This window comes from Coregonus lavaretus (genome assembly GCF_964263955.1).
Source record: "Coregonus lavaretus genome assembly, chromosome: 10".
Lineage (NCBI taxonomy): Eukaryota > Metazoa > Chordata > Actinopteri > Salmoniformes > Salmonidae > Coregonus > Coregonus lavaretus.
This window is the reverse complement of record NC_139997.1, coordinates 30,650,135-30,666,224: the sequence shown is the minus strand read 5'-3', so window position 1 is coordinate 30,666,224 and position 16,090 is coordinate 30,650,135. Positions and strand designations below refer to the sequence as shown.

Sequence of the window (16,090 nt, the reverse complement as noted above, 5' to 3'; positions counted from 1 at the left end):
TGTCCTCAACTGGCATCTTCATTAAATAGTACCCGCAAAACACCAGTCTCATCGTCAACAGTGAAGACGCGACTCCGGGAGGCTTACCTTCTAGGCAGAGTTGTAAATGAAGCTGCCAGTTTGTACCATGCTGTCAGTCATGATTAAAGATGGTTCTGCTCTATTGATTTATGTTGACTTATTATTTACTTGGTGTGCTTGATCCTCTCACCACCTCGCTCTGTGGTAAGTATTTTGTACCAAAGCCAGTTTCTATTGCTGGATTATGTATGTAACTGTCAATATGGCTTCATCCTTCGGTATGTCAAGAGGCTTGTCTCAGTCACTATGTCAGCATGGTTGTGTTAGTACTGTAAACTCTAATCAGCTCCTCTTCATCAGCTCCTCTTCATTATTGTTATTTTATTGTGTTACTTTTTATTTTATTTTTTACTTTAGTTTATTTAGTAAATATTTTCTTAACTCTATTTTTTGAACTGCATTGTTGGTTAATGGCTTGTAAGTAAGCATTTCACGTAAGGTTGTATTCCTGTTGTATTCGGCGCATGTGACAAATACATTTTGATTTGATTTGATTTGAGAGGGCCTGTCACAGTGATGATAGGCAATCTGGACTAACAGGGCTTTGAGGCACGGATTTCATTACCCTAGCATTGTTCAGACTGGTCAGACATTACACACGTCAAAATCTGCTTTCATTCGTGATGTTTGATGTTGGTTTGGGTGTTTCTTCCAAATAACATATTGAACATTTTATTCAAATGTTTCACTTGTTCTAATATCTAGTTTGTGTGTGAGCATGTAGCAGCATCATTTCTCAAATAACTCAGTTTAAAAGTAGGGAATGCATCAACACATACCTGTCTGAACTACACACACTGTTTCAACACCTTGATTTATTAGTTTGTGTCAGAACACCTCACATACCTTACTATCACCTGAGGCAGAATGTTAGGCTACATTCTTGTGAGGTGGTGATCAATATAATTTCCATCATGTCCTTGAGGCAATACATTTTTTCACTTGATGTCTCTCTGCTTATTTAGTAAATGGATGTCCTTTTGTTGCGATCATCAAGGCAGTGTCCCCTAGAGACCGTGACTCCACTTTCTGGTGTCCCTCTCCGTCTGCTCCTGAGACCCAGCCAGAGCCTGTTTCAAATACCACAGCACTTAAAGGGCAACTCTGCCACTTTTAACATTTGGATTGTTATTATTAAGTATTTAGTGATGTCCTACACAGTTTTAGGGTAATTTTATGATTTCATGTCTTTTGACTGTTTAGTGACGTTTTCAAGTAGGATCCCTGAGATTACTAATACAGTGAATTATGGACAGTCGTTTTTTGCTATCTATATAACCTGTTTTCTATGTATAGTTTTATGTTGCTCTGGTTGTCTTTTTTATTTTAATTTTTTTAATTTTTTTAATTTCACCTTTATTTAACCAGGTAAGCCAGTTGAGAACAAGTTCTCATTTACAACTGCAACCTGGCCAAGATAAAGCAAAGCAGTGCGATAAAAACAACAACACAGAGTTACATATGGGGTAAAAAAAACAAAGTCAAAAAATACAACAGAAAATATATATACAGTGTGTGCAAATGTAGCAAGTTATGGAGGTAAGGCAATACATAGGCTATAGTGCAAAATAATTACAATTAGTATTAACACTGGAATGCTAGATGTGCAAGAGATTATGTGCAAATACAGATACTGGGGTGCAAAAGAGCAAAATAAATAACAATATAGGGATGAGGTAGTTGGGTGGGCTAATTTCAGATGGGCTGTGTACATGTGCAGTGATCGGTAAGGTGCTCTGACAACTGATGCTTAAAGTTAGTGAGGGAGATAAGAGTCTCCAGCTTCAGAGATTTTTGCAATTTTTCCAGTCATTGGCAGCAGAGAACTGGAAGGAATGGCGGCCAAAGGAGGTGTTGGCTTTGGGAATGACCAGTGAGATATACCTGCTGGAGCGCAGACTACGGGTGGGTGCTGCTATGGTGACCAATGAGCTAAGATAAGGCGGGGATTTGCCTAGCAGTGATTTATAGATGGCCTGGAGCCAGTGGGTTTGACGACGAACATGTAGTGAGGACCAGCCAACAAGAGCGTACAGGTCACAGTGGTGGGTAGTGAATGGGGCTTTGGAGACAAAACGGATGGCACTGTGATAGACTACATCCAATTTGCTGAGTAGAGTGTTGGAGGCTATTTTGTAAATGACATCGCCGAAGTCAAGGATCGGTAGGATAGTCAGTTTTACGAGGGCATGTTTGGCAGCATGAGTGAAGGAGGCTTTGTTGCGAAATAGGAAGCCGATTCTAGATTTAACTTTGGATTGGAGATTCTTAATGTGAGTCTGGAAGGAGAGTTTACAGTCTAACCAGACACCTAGGTATTTGTAGTTGTCCACATACTCTAGGTCAGACCCGTCGAGAGTGGTGATTCTAGTCGGGTGGGCGGGTGCCAGCAGCGTTCGATTGAAGAGCATGCATTTAGTTTTACTAGTGTTTAAGAGCAGTTGGAGGCTACTGAAGGAGTGTTGTATGGCATTGAAGCTCGTTTGGAGGTTTGTTAACACAGTGTCCAATGAAGGGCCAGATGTATACAAAATGGTGTCGTCTGCGTAGAGGTGGATCTGAGAGTCACCAGCAGCAAGAGCGACATCATTGATATACACGGAGAAAAGAGTCGGCCCAAGAATTGAACCCTGTGGCACCCCCATAGAGACTGCCATAGGTCCAGACAACAGGCCCTCCGATTTGACACATTGAACTCTATCTGAGAAGTAGTTGGTGAACCAGGCGAGGCAGTCATTTGAGAAACCAAGGCTATTTAGTCTGCCAATAAGAATGCGGTGGTTGACAGAGTCGAAGCCTTGGCCAGGTCGATGAAGACGGCTGCACAGTACTGTCTATTATCGATCGCGGTTATAATATCGTTTAGGACCTTGAGCGTGGCTGAAGTGCACCCCATGACCAGCTCGGAAACCGGATTGCATAGCGGAGAAGGTACGGTGGGATTCGAAATGGTCGGTGATCTGTTTGTTAATTTGGCTTTCAAATACTTTCGAAAGGCAGGGCAGGATGGATATAGGTCTGTAACAGTTTGGATCTAGAGTGTCACCCCCTTTGAAGAGGGGGATGACCGCGGCAGCTTTCCAATCTCTGGGGATCTCAGACGTTACGAAAGAGAGGTTGAACAGGCTAGTAATAGGGGTTGCGACAATTTCGGCAGCTAGTTTTAGAAAGAAAGGGTCCAGATTGTCTAGCCCAGCTGATTTGTAGGGGTCCAGATTTTGCAGCTCTTTCAGAACATCAGCTGTCTGAATTTGTGTGAAGGAGAAGCGGGGGGGGGGGGGGGCATGGGCAAGTTGCAGCGGAGGGTGCAGAGTTGGTGGCCGGGGTAGTGGTAGCCAGGTGGAAAGCATGGCCAGCCGTAGCAAAATGCTTGTTGAAATTCTCGATTATTGTAGATTTATCGGTGGTGATAGTGTTTCCTAGCCTCAGTGCAGTGGGCAGCTGGGAGGAAGTGCTCTTATTCTCCATGGACTTTACAGTGTCCCAAAACTTTTTGGAGTTAGTGCTACAGGATGCACATTTCTGTTTGAAAAAGTTAGCCTTTGCTTTCCTGACTGCTTGTGTATATTGGTTCCTAACTTCCCTGAAAAGTTGCATATCGCGGGGGCTATTTGATGCTAATGCAGTACGCCACAGGATGTTTTTGTGCTGGTCAAGGGCAGTCAAGTCTGAGGAGAACCAGGGGCTATATCTGTTTTTAGTTCTGTATTTTTTGAATGGGGCATGTTTATTTAAGATTGAGAGGAAATTACTTTTAAAGAACAACCAGGCATCCTCTGCTGACGGAATGAGATCTATATCCATCCAGGATACCTGGGCCAGGTCAATTAGGAAGGCCTGCTCGCTAAAGTGTTTTAGGGAGCGTTTGACAGTGATGAGGGGTGGTCGTTTGACCGCGGACCCGTTACGGACGCAGGCAATAAGACAGTGATCGCTGAGATCCTGGTTGAAGACAGCGGAGGTGTATTTAGAGGGTAAGTTAGTCAGGATGATATCTATGAGGGTGCCCATGTTTACGGATTTAGGGTTGTACCTGGTAGGTTCGTTGATAATTTGTGTGAGATTGAGGGCATCTAGTTTGGATTGTAGGATGGCCGGGGTGTTAAGCATATCCCAATTTAGGTCACCAAGCAGTACGAACTCTGAGGATAAATGGGGGGCAATCAATTCACATATGGTGTCCAGGGCACAGCTGGGGGCTGAGGGGGGTCTGTAGCAAGCAGCAACAGTGAGAGACTTATTTCTGGAAAGGTGGATTTTTAGAAGTAGAAGCTCAAACTGTTTGGGCACAGACCTGGATAGTATGATAGAGCTCTGCAGGCTATCTCTACAGTAGATTGCAACTCCACCCCCTTTGGCAGTTCTATCTAGACGGAAAATGTTATAGTTGGGGATGGAAATTTCAGAATTTTTGGTGGCCTTCCTAAGCCAGGATTCAGACACTGCTAGAACATCAGGGTTGGCGGAGTGTGCTAACGCAGTGAATAACTCAAACTTAGGAAGTAGACTTCTGATATTTACGTGCAAGAAACCAAGACTTTTGCGATTACAGAAGTCAGCAAATGATAGCGCCTGGGGAGTAGGAGTGATACTGAGGGCTGCAGGGCCTGGGTTAGCCTCTACATCACCAGAGGAACAGAGGAGGACTAGAATAAGGATACGGCTAAAGGCTTTAAGAACTGGTCTTCTAGTGCGTTGGGTACATAGAATAAAGGGGGCAGATTTCCGGGCGTTGTAGAAAAGATTCAGGGCATTATGTACAGACAAGGATATGGAAGGATATGAGTAAAGTGGAGGTAAACCTAAGCGTTGGGTAACAATGAAAGAGATAGCATCACTGGAGGCACCAATTGAGTCGGTCTCCGCGTGTATGGGGGGTGGGACAAAGGAGCTATCTAAGGCAGGTTTAGCTGGGCTGGGGGATCTACAGTGAAATAGTACAATTAGAAATAACCGAAACAACAATAAGCTAACCATATTGACAAGGGAGAGAGGCATAAAGCAATCACAGGTGTAATTTGAGAGAGCTAAGACAACAGCTGGTAATGACGACACAGTTTGGGCTGAGGCTAAACATAAACAGGATGCAGTACCGTAAAAAGGAACAGTCCAGCAGACATCAGCTGTATAGCTGAGTTATCATAAGGTCCGGTGAACAGCAATAGGATAGTTCGGAGGTAGTTCGGGGGCTGCTAAAGCGTCGTAACGGGAAGCCTGTTGTAACCACATCAGACGATTTCGTCGGCAGACCAGCCGTGTAGGATCGGCGGGGCTCCGTGTCAACACTAGGTGGTCCCGTCCGGTTGACAGAGAGGTAGATAGATGGGAGATGGGAGATGGGCCTAGCTCAGGATGATTAGCCAGACCACAACGTCCATTTTGTTGCAGCTAGCTGGTAGCGATGAATCCGGAGTTAAAGGTCCAGTGATTCAGTGATTCCGGCAGAAAAACGGATATGTTCTGGGTCGATAACGCGCTGTGCAGACAGTGCAGACTGGCCGAATAATAGTCCAGACTAGAGCTGGCTGGTAGGTGGTGCAGGCCACGGACAATGGTGAAAAACCGCTAACGGTAGCTGATAGCAAGTAGCTAGTTAGCTGGCTACTCCCGTCCGGTAGACCTAGAGGTAGATAGCCGGGATATGAGCCTGGCTCTAGGCTAGCTCGAGGCTAACTGGTGCTTGCATCGGGGGCAGTGGTTATTAGCCAAACAGCAACATCCATTCGGTTGCGGCTAGCTAGTTGCGATCCGGTGATTAATGTCCAGTGATTAAATTATTCCGGCAGAAAAATCCAATGTTCTGGGTGAAATAGCAACTGTGGCTAATAGCAAGTAGCTAGTTAGCTGGCTAGCTAGTTTCAACTGGAGATTCTAGATAAAAGGTAAGTCAATAATAGAATCCGTTCCACATTGAGTGAGGCGGGTTGCAGGAAAGTATATTTTGTAGAAGGATGAAAAGTCTGATAGGAAAATATGTACGAAAAATAAAATAAAAAACAGGGTATTTACAGGCTATTTACAGACACACGACAAAAACAGGACTGCATTACTACGCCATCTAATAACAGGACTGCACTACTACGCCATCTAATAACAGGACTGCACTACTACGCCATCTAATAACATCTGTAAATATTTTAAATAGATGCTTAAAAACCTATAGAATGATATTTATAGTCAGCTTACTCCAATATTTTTCTGTTGTTCAAGGCTCAAACTCCCATGATTCATTTTGGCAAAACCACTCTCACCATCACTGTCAGAGTTGCAGTTGCAGCTCCGGCAGCCATTGCGCCCTTTCCAAATAGCCTATATTTTTGTAGTGAATTACTTGTAAACTTCATACTTTTTATTAGTTCCAATAGGCCTACAGTGTTGTTGGATGGTTGCTTGGGCAGTCGCTTAGGCTGTATTTTACTTTTTGAAAACTTTATTTCAGATGCAGCAGGGTTAGCTACTTAGCTAGCTAGCATTGCTATGTTAGCACCAAAGATATTGCAGGCTTCAATCATGATAAACTAGGATTCTGTAGTGATTTGCCTGTACATTTCATAATGAATGTTGTGTTCTTACAGGCCTACATGTTGTTTGGACTGTTTTTTAAGACAGTCGCTAATGTTAAAGTTGGCTGTTATTGTTGCAAATACTATTATTTTGGATGTAGCAGTCGAGCTAGCTAGCATGCTAGCTAACCAGCATCAGACACAGTAATTTATGGTTAGCATCTAATTTTAAAAAATGTTTTAGTGTAATGCATTTGATTGGTGACAATAGCTAGGTTTCCATCCAATTGGCGACAGACTTTCATGCAAATATTCTAAAATCTGCATAAAGGAAATATGTGCACTCTCCCACTGGTGGTGTGTTTGTTGCAGATAAAAATAAGTGCGCGACGTAGTGCACACAAAATGTAATTTTTTCGCTTAAGTGTTCATGTAACGAATTCAATTATGTTTCCATCGCATTTTCAACTCTACCGATAGTTGTGTCACAAAAACTGTTGCGTTATATGGTCTTGGCACGTGCGCTCAACAGCTTGCATATACAGTGTGGGTAGGCTAGTCTACATCATGAGATTATTATGGATAAGAGCAAGAATATTTTTATTTGTCAAACTGCAGTCAAACATTGATCATCATAAGACCCTCGATATTTATTGGAAAGGAGCATCAAGATCACCATGCAGTTTCACCACCCTGTGAACTGTGAAGTTCATGGAAATGTATTTATCCGTAGCCTTAGAAACTGAATGGTTTCCTGAGTCGTAGTCGGAGGACCACACACCATATCATCGCGTAAACCAAACTTCCTGTTTCAATACAGCTGTCGTTTGCTTGCATAAAAACTGTGGATGTCAACGTGGTTAATGACATGAACATATATTCCAGCATGATATTCATGCAAGCATTATAATATGATTACAACCCAAAGTAATGTGAAATGCACTCATAACTTATGACATAAGCTTAATCTTGACTTGCTAGCCAACTAAGTTAACTGCAGGCTAACGTTGTTATTATACCTCAGTGAGGCTAACTAGGCAGAGCATTGCATCATGGGAGATTAAATGCACCCTGGGAATTGTAGTATACTGTAGACCAGGGCAATGCAGAAACTTAAAAAATGCAGTATGACTTAAAACGATAAAACATCAAAACGTGTATCATATCTTACAGTAGTGCATATATACTAAAAGCACAATAACTGGATATAAAGTGGTGGAATTGTCCTTTAAGAGATTGCTGCAGATTGAGAGAGAGAGAGAAGGGGCCACAGCCACGTCCAGATGACTTATTTAAGCACTTCATCAATATTTAAATGAAGCCTTCCTTCGCTGTGAGAGTAGAGAATCCCCAGTGGAGCGCCAGAAGGAGATAGAGAGAAGCAGTCTTTACTCTATAAATAACACCTTTATCATCAGCCCTGATGGGGTGAGTTGATGTGTACTAGTAGCTATTTCATGGATTGGTCCTTCCTTTACCTCAGACCTGTTCTGATTTAGACACTGGATACAGAGGACTGTAGGCAGTTTGAACTTTGAAGGTCTTGTTGTGTGTCACTGTTCAAAGGGACAGTTTTACTCAATCATTTTATAGCCTTTTCCAGTGTCAGTGTCTTGGCTTAAAGAGACGTATGTTTTTGAAATTGCCTCTGTGGATCAATATCAATATCAGTTAAGCCAAAAAAAACATCTCTGCTGTATTAATAGCAAGAACATAGTGTCCACGGTGGCTTGACAGTGTTCATACTGACCAACTAAAGGGCAAAGAAGATACCATTGTGATGAGTGATTCAGCCCAGACCCTCAGGCTGGAGGCCTGCTGGGTCTGTCTGAGACTCACACTGTGTACCGGTCATTAGGAGGTCAGTATGAATCATCAGAACCAACTTAGGTTATGAGGCCTTCACACCTGCTGCCTCGTTTACCGCACACTCTCCAGTTCCATTTAATTAAGAACCCATTGAGAGATGTTTCACTTGCTGTAAACATCGACCACATACTGATTAGCTAGCATAGTTAGCTAGCTATTATAATCGGGGACCCACTCAACAACATCTCTTTGTCCGTCTCAGTAATAGATTAATGAGTGCTGTTGTTATAGTTTCAAGTTTTGCTGTATCATCTATGAGGTGAAGGCCTATCAGGCATGTCATATTTCTCCCTTCATGGTGTAGTTAACCCCAGTCTGTCTCTCTGCCAGATGAGTACTGCAGCCTCTGTCAGTGACTGATGGGGAACAGGCGCCCACAGATTGCTCACCATATGTGTTGCCTCTCCAGAAGTATTATGATATTATAATATTCTGTACTTCATTCATCAGCCCAGAAACCTCATCATTTATACATTACCACAAGTCGTTGTGACTGATTTGAGAAACCTGAGAAGGGATTCTGGTCTGTCCTCATGCCTAGCAAGCAAGTGAACGAGGCTTCCCTGAGTGTGTGATGAATGATGTGAGTTATCCCTCGTCCTGACTGACTGTCACAGTGAAGGATGGAGAGAAGGAGGAAGAGGACGAGGGGAGGAGGGAGGAGAGGGTTGCAGAGCAGCTGGCTGTCTGTGGACGTGCCCAGACACCAGACTGGAGCTGCGTCTCAAATGGCTCCCTATTCACTATATAGTGCACTACTTTTGATCAGGGCCCTGGTAAAAAGTAGTGCAATATATAGTAAATAGGGTGCCATTTTGGACACACTCTGGGACCCTGGAGGCCTGTGGAGAGAGCATGAACATGTGGCCCTGAGGGGCCATTGTGTGTCTTTGTGTCCCCATGGAGCCCACCTCAGACTGGGGCACAGTCACTCTCTCTATCCCCTCCTCATCACTGTCATATTAATTAATCAAACGCGCCTCAATACCACTGGGACTCCTCATTCCTCTCTAGCCTCCATAAGCATTCTACCATGACAGACACACACACACACTCAGAACACACTCAGAGCAGTGGTAATGATGCTGGTCATGAGAAATCACGACTCCACACCCACTCAATATATTCGGGTGGTGCTTTAAAGAGTAGGATTAACATGCAAACAGTCTATTTAGGCAAAATATCTGACATAAGGTTTGTACACAAACACACCTGCTGTTGGTCTGTTTACTGAAGTACATACAACATATATCCATGTCATGAGAAGACTGTGCCCCAAGCAACCCCCAAAGACTCTATGTTGGTTTACTGGGTGTGGTTCTGCAGTGATGGACTCAGACAGAAGGAGAAGGGATCATTGGAGAACACTGGAGAAGGAGGAGGAAGAGGCACCACAGCAGCATCTCTGAGTTTAGAAAGTCTATTACGCCCTTGAGATTTTTCAAATGTTGCAGCAGATATCAGAGACTTTTGTAACTTTAATAACACCATCAGAAAGGAAAGAGAGAAAGGCACACACACACACACACACACACAGTGACAGAGAGGGAGACACACTGAAAGATGGAAAGAGAGAGAGAGAGAGATAGAGAGAGGTTCCCTTAAAGTCGGATCACTCAATAAGGGACCAATCCAACCGGAGATGACACATCAGTTCACTCGCAAATTCATTTCTCCTACTGTGGCTTTTACCATCATGAATATTTCAGACACATACATTGTGAATGAGAATGAACCCACTGCCCCTCCCTCTCCTCACACACAACCCTCCCTCCGTTTTCAGACACACCCCTCCCCTGCTGTGTGAGCTGCAGGGAGAATGGTGCCCCCCAGTAATGCAGAGTCCTGCTATGAAAACACTGGTTGTGTGTGTGTGTGTGTGTGTGCACATGCATGTGTGTGTGAGAGAAAGAGAGAGTGCATGCGTGTGTGTGTTTAGAGTTTGCCACAAGGGTTGGAACCGAAATTATTTCCAGTCATTTTTTCGTTCCGTTCCACTGTTCTGACCAGCAAAATAAAGTTCTGAACCAGTTCGATCCCCCAAAAAGTAATGGTTTATATTGTTCCTTTTTTTTTGCAGAGCGGCACCAGAATTAAAATAAAAACACGTCTTACCTGTTTGTAGTTAATAAATCCAATGTGAAACATGATAATGATAGTCTCCTTAACTAGCTTTGAAAAGGAATTACACTTGTAATGTCAGTAGACTACTAGACTATGCATTCGAGGGGGAGGGGCATGTTGCCTACACACGCACACACCAGGCTAGGCCTAATTGCTGGCTTTTGGCCGGTATTTTTTTTATTTTTTAGAAAAGCCAATATTGTCCAGGAAAGGCTGTCGTTCATAGACTACACCCAGAATTCACACTTCAGAACCATTCTCACACTCCTTGCACGCACGTACACCTGCTGCTGAGGAGAGAGAGAGAGAGAAGAACAAACACCATTGTAAATACAACCCATATTTATGTTTATTTATTTTCCCTTTTGTACTTTAACTATTTGCAGGTCATTATAACACTGTACAGTCGTGGTCAAAAGTTTTGAGAATGACACAAGTATTGGTCTTCACAAAGTTCGCTGCTTCAGTGTTATGAGATATTTTTGTCAGATGTTACTATGGTATACTGAAGTATACTTACAAGAATTCCATAAGTGTCAAAGGCTTTTATTGACAATTACATTAAAGTTTATGCAGAGAGTCAATATTTGCAGTGTTGAACCTTCTTTTTCAAGACCTCTGCAATCCGCCCTGGCATGCTGTCAATTAACTTCTGGGCCACATCCTGACTGATGACAGCCCATTCTTGCATAATCAATGCTTGGAGTTTGTCAGAATTTGTGGGTTTTTGTTTGTCCACCCGCCTCTTGAGGATCGACCACAAGTTCTCAATGGGATTAAGGTCTGGGGAGTTTCCTGGCCATGGACCCAAAATGTCGATGTTTTGTTCCCCGAGCCACTTAGTTATCACTTTTGCCTTATGGCAAGGTGCTCCATCATGCTGGAAAAGGCATTAGTTGTCACCAAACTGTTCTTGGATGGTTGGGAGAAGTTGCTCTCGGAGGATGTGTTGGTACCATTCTTTATTCATGGCTGTGTTCTTAGGCAAAATTGTGAGTGAGCCCACTCCCTTGGCTGAGAAGCAACCCCACACATGAATGGCCTCAGGATGCTTTACTGTTGGCATGAAACAGGACTGATGGTAGCGCTCACCTTGTCTTCTCCGGACAAGGTGTTTTCCGGATGCCCCAAACAATCGGAAAGGGGATTCATCAGAGAAAATGACTTTACCCCAGTCCTCAGCAGTCCAATCCCTGTACATTTTGCAGAATATCAGTCTGTCCCTGATGTTTTTCCTGGAGAGAAGTGGCTTCTTTGCTGCCCTTCTTGACACCAAGCCATCCTCCAAAAGTCTTCGCCTCACTGTGCGTGCAGATGCACTCACACCTGCCTGCTGCCATTCCTGAGCAAGCTCTGCACTGGTGGTGCCCCGATCCCGCAGCTGAATCAACTTTAGGAGACGGTCCTGGCGCTTGCTGGACTTTCTTGGGAGCCCTGACGGCTTCTTAATAACAATTGAACCTCTCTCCTTGAAGTTCTTGATGATCCGATAAATGGTTGATTTAGGTGCAATCTTACTAGCAGCAATATCCTTGCCTGTGAAGCCCTTTTTGTGCAAAGCAATGATGACGGCACATCTTTCCTTGCAGGTAACCATGGTTAACAGAGGAAGAACAATGATTTCAAGCACCACCCTCCTTTTAAAGCTTCCATTCTGTTATTCTAACTCAATCAGCATGACAGAGTGATCTCCAGCCTTGTCCTCGTCAACACTCTCACCTGTGTTAACAAGAGAATCACTGACATGATGGCAGCTGGTCCTTTTGTGGCAGGGCTGAAATGCAGTGGAAATGTTTTTTTTTGTGATTCAGTTCATTTTCATGGCAAAGAGGGACTTTGCAATGAATTGCAATTAATCTGATCACTCTTCATGACATTCTGGAGTATATGCAAATTGCCATCATCAAAACTGAGGCAGCAGACTTAGTATTTGTGTCATTCTCAAAACTTTTGACCACGACTGTACATAGCCATAATATGATATTTGAAATGTGTCTTTTGTTTATGATCTATTTCACTTGCTTTGGCAATGTAAACATATGTTTCCCATGCCAATAAAGCCCTTTGAATTGAATTGAATTGAGAGAGGGAGAGAGAGAGAGAGAGAGAGAGAGAGAGAGAGAGAGAGAGAGAGAGAGAGAGATGGCTAGAAGGCAGGGGAGGAGGAGGAGCCTTGACCTAGGCTTATGTTGATTGTGAAGATGGAGTCCTTTATCATTGAAGTAAAACGAAAGTTAGAGGAAGAAGAGTCCTTGTGGACAAGTTTTAATTTTGTAATGGACTAAGATGAGAAGAACGTTAGCGCAGCCAAATGCAGGCTATTCAGATAGGATGCAATTTTGGAAGTTACATTTTTTGTTTTCATATTTATCATTATTATTATTGTATATCATTGTTATTATTGTAAGCCTATTTATTCATCGAAACCAGGTCTTTAAATATGCTAATTAAGTTCCAACTGTAATGCTGTGTTTGCCTTAATATAATAGCCTGCTCGTATTTTCCCTATAAACAATGGCTTCTTACTTTTGATATTACCCTAATAAAGTTTAGGAAGTTTAGTGAAGGTTTGGTTTGGTGTGGCTATTATTAAGCTTTAGCTACTGCAGGGCTATGATATGAAGGCAGTGCACACCAGCGCTCCAACTGACTACGACATTTGAACTTGAGGTGAGGAAGAATGTTTTAGGCCTACCAGAGTTACTCCTATAATCTAACAATATAATGCTTATCTTTATACAAAATATTAGGATAAAAAATTAAAAAATTAGCCTCCTTCCGTACGCCTTTATCTGTATAGCAGACGCAGTACCCACCTGACATAAAGAATTGCATGTCAGTGTTGTAGCATGCTTCTCTCCCTTTATATATATATTATTTTAGATATTAATATCATACGGTGGACGCCTAAGCCTATAGGCCTATGCATACAATGCCCTGATGCATTTAGTGCTCTAATCTCTGACAGCTGAACCGTGAGGTGGACAATGATTGTTTTAGGAAAGTACGTTTGTAAAAAGAAATTGGCTATAAAGTTTTGCATATGCTACACATCGAAACACAATAAATAGTGTTTTTGTAATTTGTTATAGGCTGTTTAAGGATACGTAAATGTGGCTCATTTGGCCAATATCCCTCGTTTATTGATGGCGCTGGCTGCCCCAGGTTGGATCTGAATGCATATGGATGTCCCGTAAATTTCTAAAATGTCCGGTAAATTGAAATCTTCCCGGTCACATTGTCCGCCGCCAAATTCTCAGAATGGAAATACTGGCACACACACAATGGCAAAGATTTTCTGGCAGGCAGGCAGACACTGGAAAAAGTTTTTGAGTGACATAGTGTGGAACTGGGGAAAGAATGCCTGGAACGTAAAATAACGTTATTAACCGGTTCCCATGCTTTTAAAATAACGGTTCTGTTATGGAACTGTTCCTCAAATGTTCTGTTCTGTTCCCTGAACTGGTTCCAACCCGTGGTTTGCCAGAGCTCCAGTTAGTTGGTGATCCTGCTCTCTGTTGGACGGATGAAGTCAGGAGAGTTCACAGGAAAGGGAAGAGAAGAGAGAGCTCTGATGTCAGCCTCTGCCAACAAGACAAATCATCCTTTTCCTCCTCCTTTCCTTCCTCCTCCATCAGTCTCTCTCTCTTTCATTTACATTTACATCATTTTCATCATACTGTACAGAGAGAGTGTTAAAAGCAGCAGTCATTTCTGCTCTACTGTGAGAGTGTAGAACAGCTCTGCAAGAGTCTGTGAGACGGAGGGAAGGAGGAGGAGGAGCAGAGAAGGAGGAGGAGGGCCGGTCTCTGTGCTTGTGTGTGTGTGTGTGTGTGCGTGTGTGTGTGTGTGGCCGTGGAAGCCACTCCCCCTGTGCTGATTCCAGCCGTCACTGGGCTAATGAAGCCCACACGGCTTTGCCTGCCAGCCAGTGTGTCACACTGCAATGTCACTAGCCTGAATGACACATACACACACCCAGGCAGCGGGACAGCCTGCCTCCACTCACTCTGCCTCAGGAAGAGCTGGAGAGAAGAACAAGAGAGAGAAAGGAAGGAAGGAAGGAGGGAATATTATTTTTGTCTCCTGTATGTTTTTGTATCTCTACTGGTGTATCAGACTGAGACGTTGCTACATACTGTTAGATAGAGAGCTTCTCTGAGCAGAGCCGGCCTCCCCCGCTGCCGGGGTTCTTGGATTAGTCTGTCCCAGTGGGGAGAGTTGCAGACCGGACCAGCATGGGGAACCAGGCAGGAAGACTGGAGGAGTCCGAGTCAGGTCTGCTACCTTACCGTACGTTACTGTATCGTATGCCAGCTTAGCACTGTTCACTCACCACTCCAACACCAATACTCATTCACTTCATCAGTCTCTCTCTCTCTCTCTCCCTCTGTGCTCTGTTGATGTGGGAGGCAAACAAAGCCATGCATTGCCAAATAGCCTAGTTATGAATCTGATTTCAGGCCGTGTCAGTAAATCTCATTTAAAAGATTAATTGTCAGACATATGGAGCTACACCTAGACTTAGTGCCAGTGGCCCCGAGCATTGCCTGAAGCTTCAGACGTGAGTGTACTTGATGGTTTGTACTGTAGGTTTACTTGGCCCTTCTTCTCTTATTGCTCAAATGCTGCAAAGAAGGATATGAATTGACTAGTAGCGTGTTTGTGTGTGTGTGTACATGTCTTGTGTGTGTGTGTGAGTGGTTCACGGTGTCTGGACATGAAAAGTGCTGAGTGTGTTTGTATCTTCCAGCAGCTTCCTCTCTGTCAGAGGCAGGGAATCAGCCAGAGGAGATGGTATCGCTGTCCCATGTACCCTCTCTTTCACTCGCTCTCTCTCTCGCTCTCTCTCTCCCTCTCTGCTGCCCTAAGGATAGACTGTTTAACACATTTCCATTTCAAAGTCTCTTTTAACTTCATTCAGCAGCCTTTAACTTCACATTAGTCAGAGAAACCACTGGTATCTCTCTCTCACTCTCATCCCTCTTCTCTCTCTCATCATCAAATGGCCCTTTCAGGTTGTTTCCTACCTGTCCTATCCATGAACAGCATATCTGCATTATCAGCTCCCGTCTGTGGGCTCAGTGGCTCATAGTGTAAAGTAACTCGTCGCACGGCACTGTGTGAGCTGATAAAGAGGTGTGTGTGTGTGCCATTCATCTTTGTGTGTGTGTGTAGGAGTGTGTGTGGGAGCACCTCCGTATGTAGCCGGATCGCTTTCCACCCCAGCCAAAGGGCCTGTTCAGTGTTCTAGTGTGGGCAGCTAGTGAAGTCTCTGTGTCACTGTAGCCAAGCAGGCAATAGAGAAAAGCCAGGCAGCCAGTGAGGCCACAGCCCACACTACACAGTGTAGCGGTTATCAGCTAGTGAGTGTTAAGTCGTGTCATTTCGGAGCGGTAGTGTGTGTGGTGTGAGATAGCACGGCAGGCTCGGATTCAGAGGGCCTCAGTAGGGAGCTGCTGCATGCCAGCAGGAGAGATTAGACTCTTGGTTCCTGTCACACACATTTCTCT

General features: G+C 43.8%; 1 protein-coding gene across 3 annotated transcripts in view; it reads left to right on the top strand.

Annotated features, from left to right (window-relative positions):
* Positions 1-14,486: 14,486 nt before the first annotated feature.
* Positions 14,487-16,090, top strand: part of LOC311136549 (cytospin-B-like) — a 117,400-nt gene continuing 115,796 nt past the window's right edge. For 2 of the 3 annotated variants that reach the window (XM_084170722.1, XM_084170723.1), the window contains exon 1: positions 14,487-14,855. In XM_084170722.1, coding sequence (XP_084026848.1) covers positions 14,816-14,855 — 40 coding nt within the window. In that variant the 5' untranslated portion in view covers positions 14,487-14,815. Of the gene's footprint in view, positions 14,871-16,090 lie in introns of all 3 variants that reach the window. The other variant, XM_084170721.1, reaches the window with a different exon arrangement.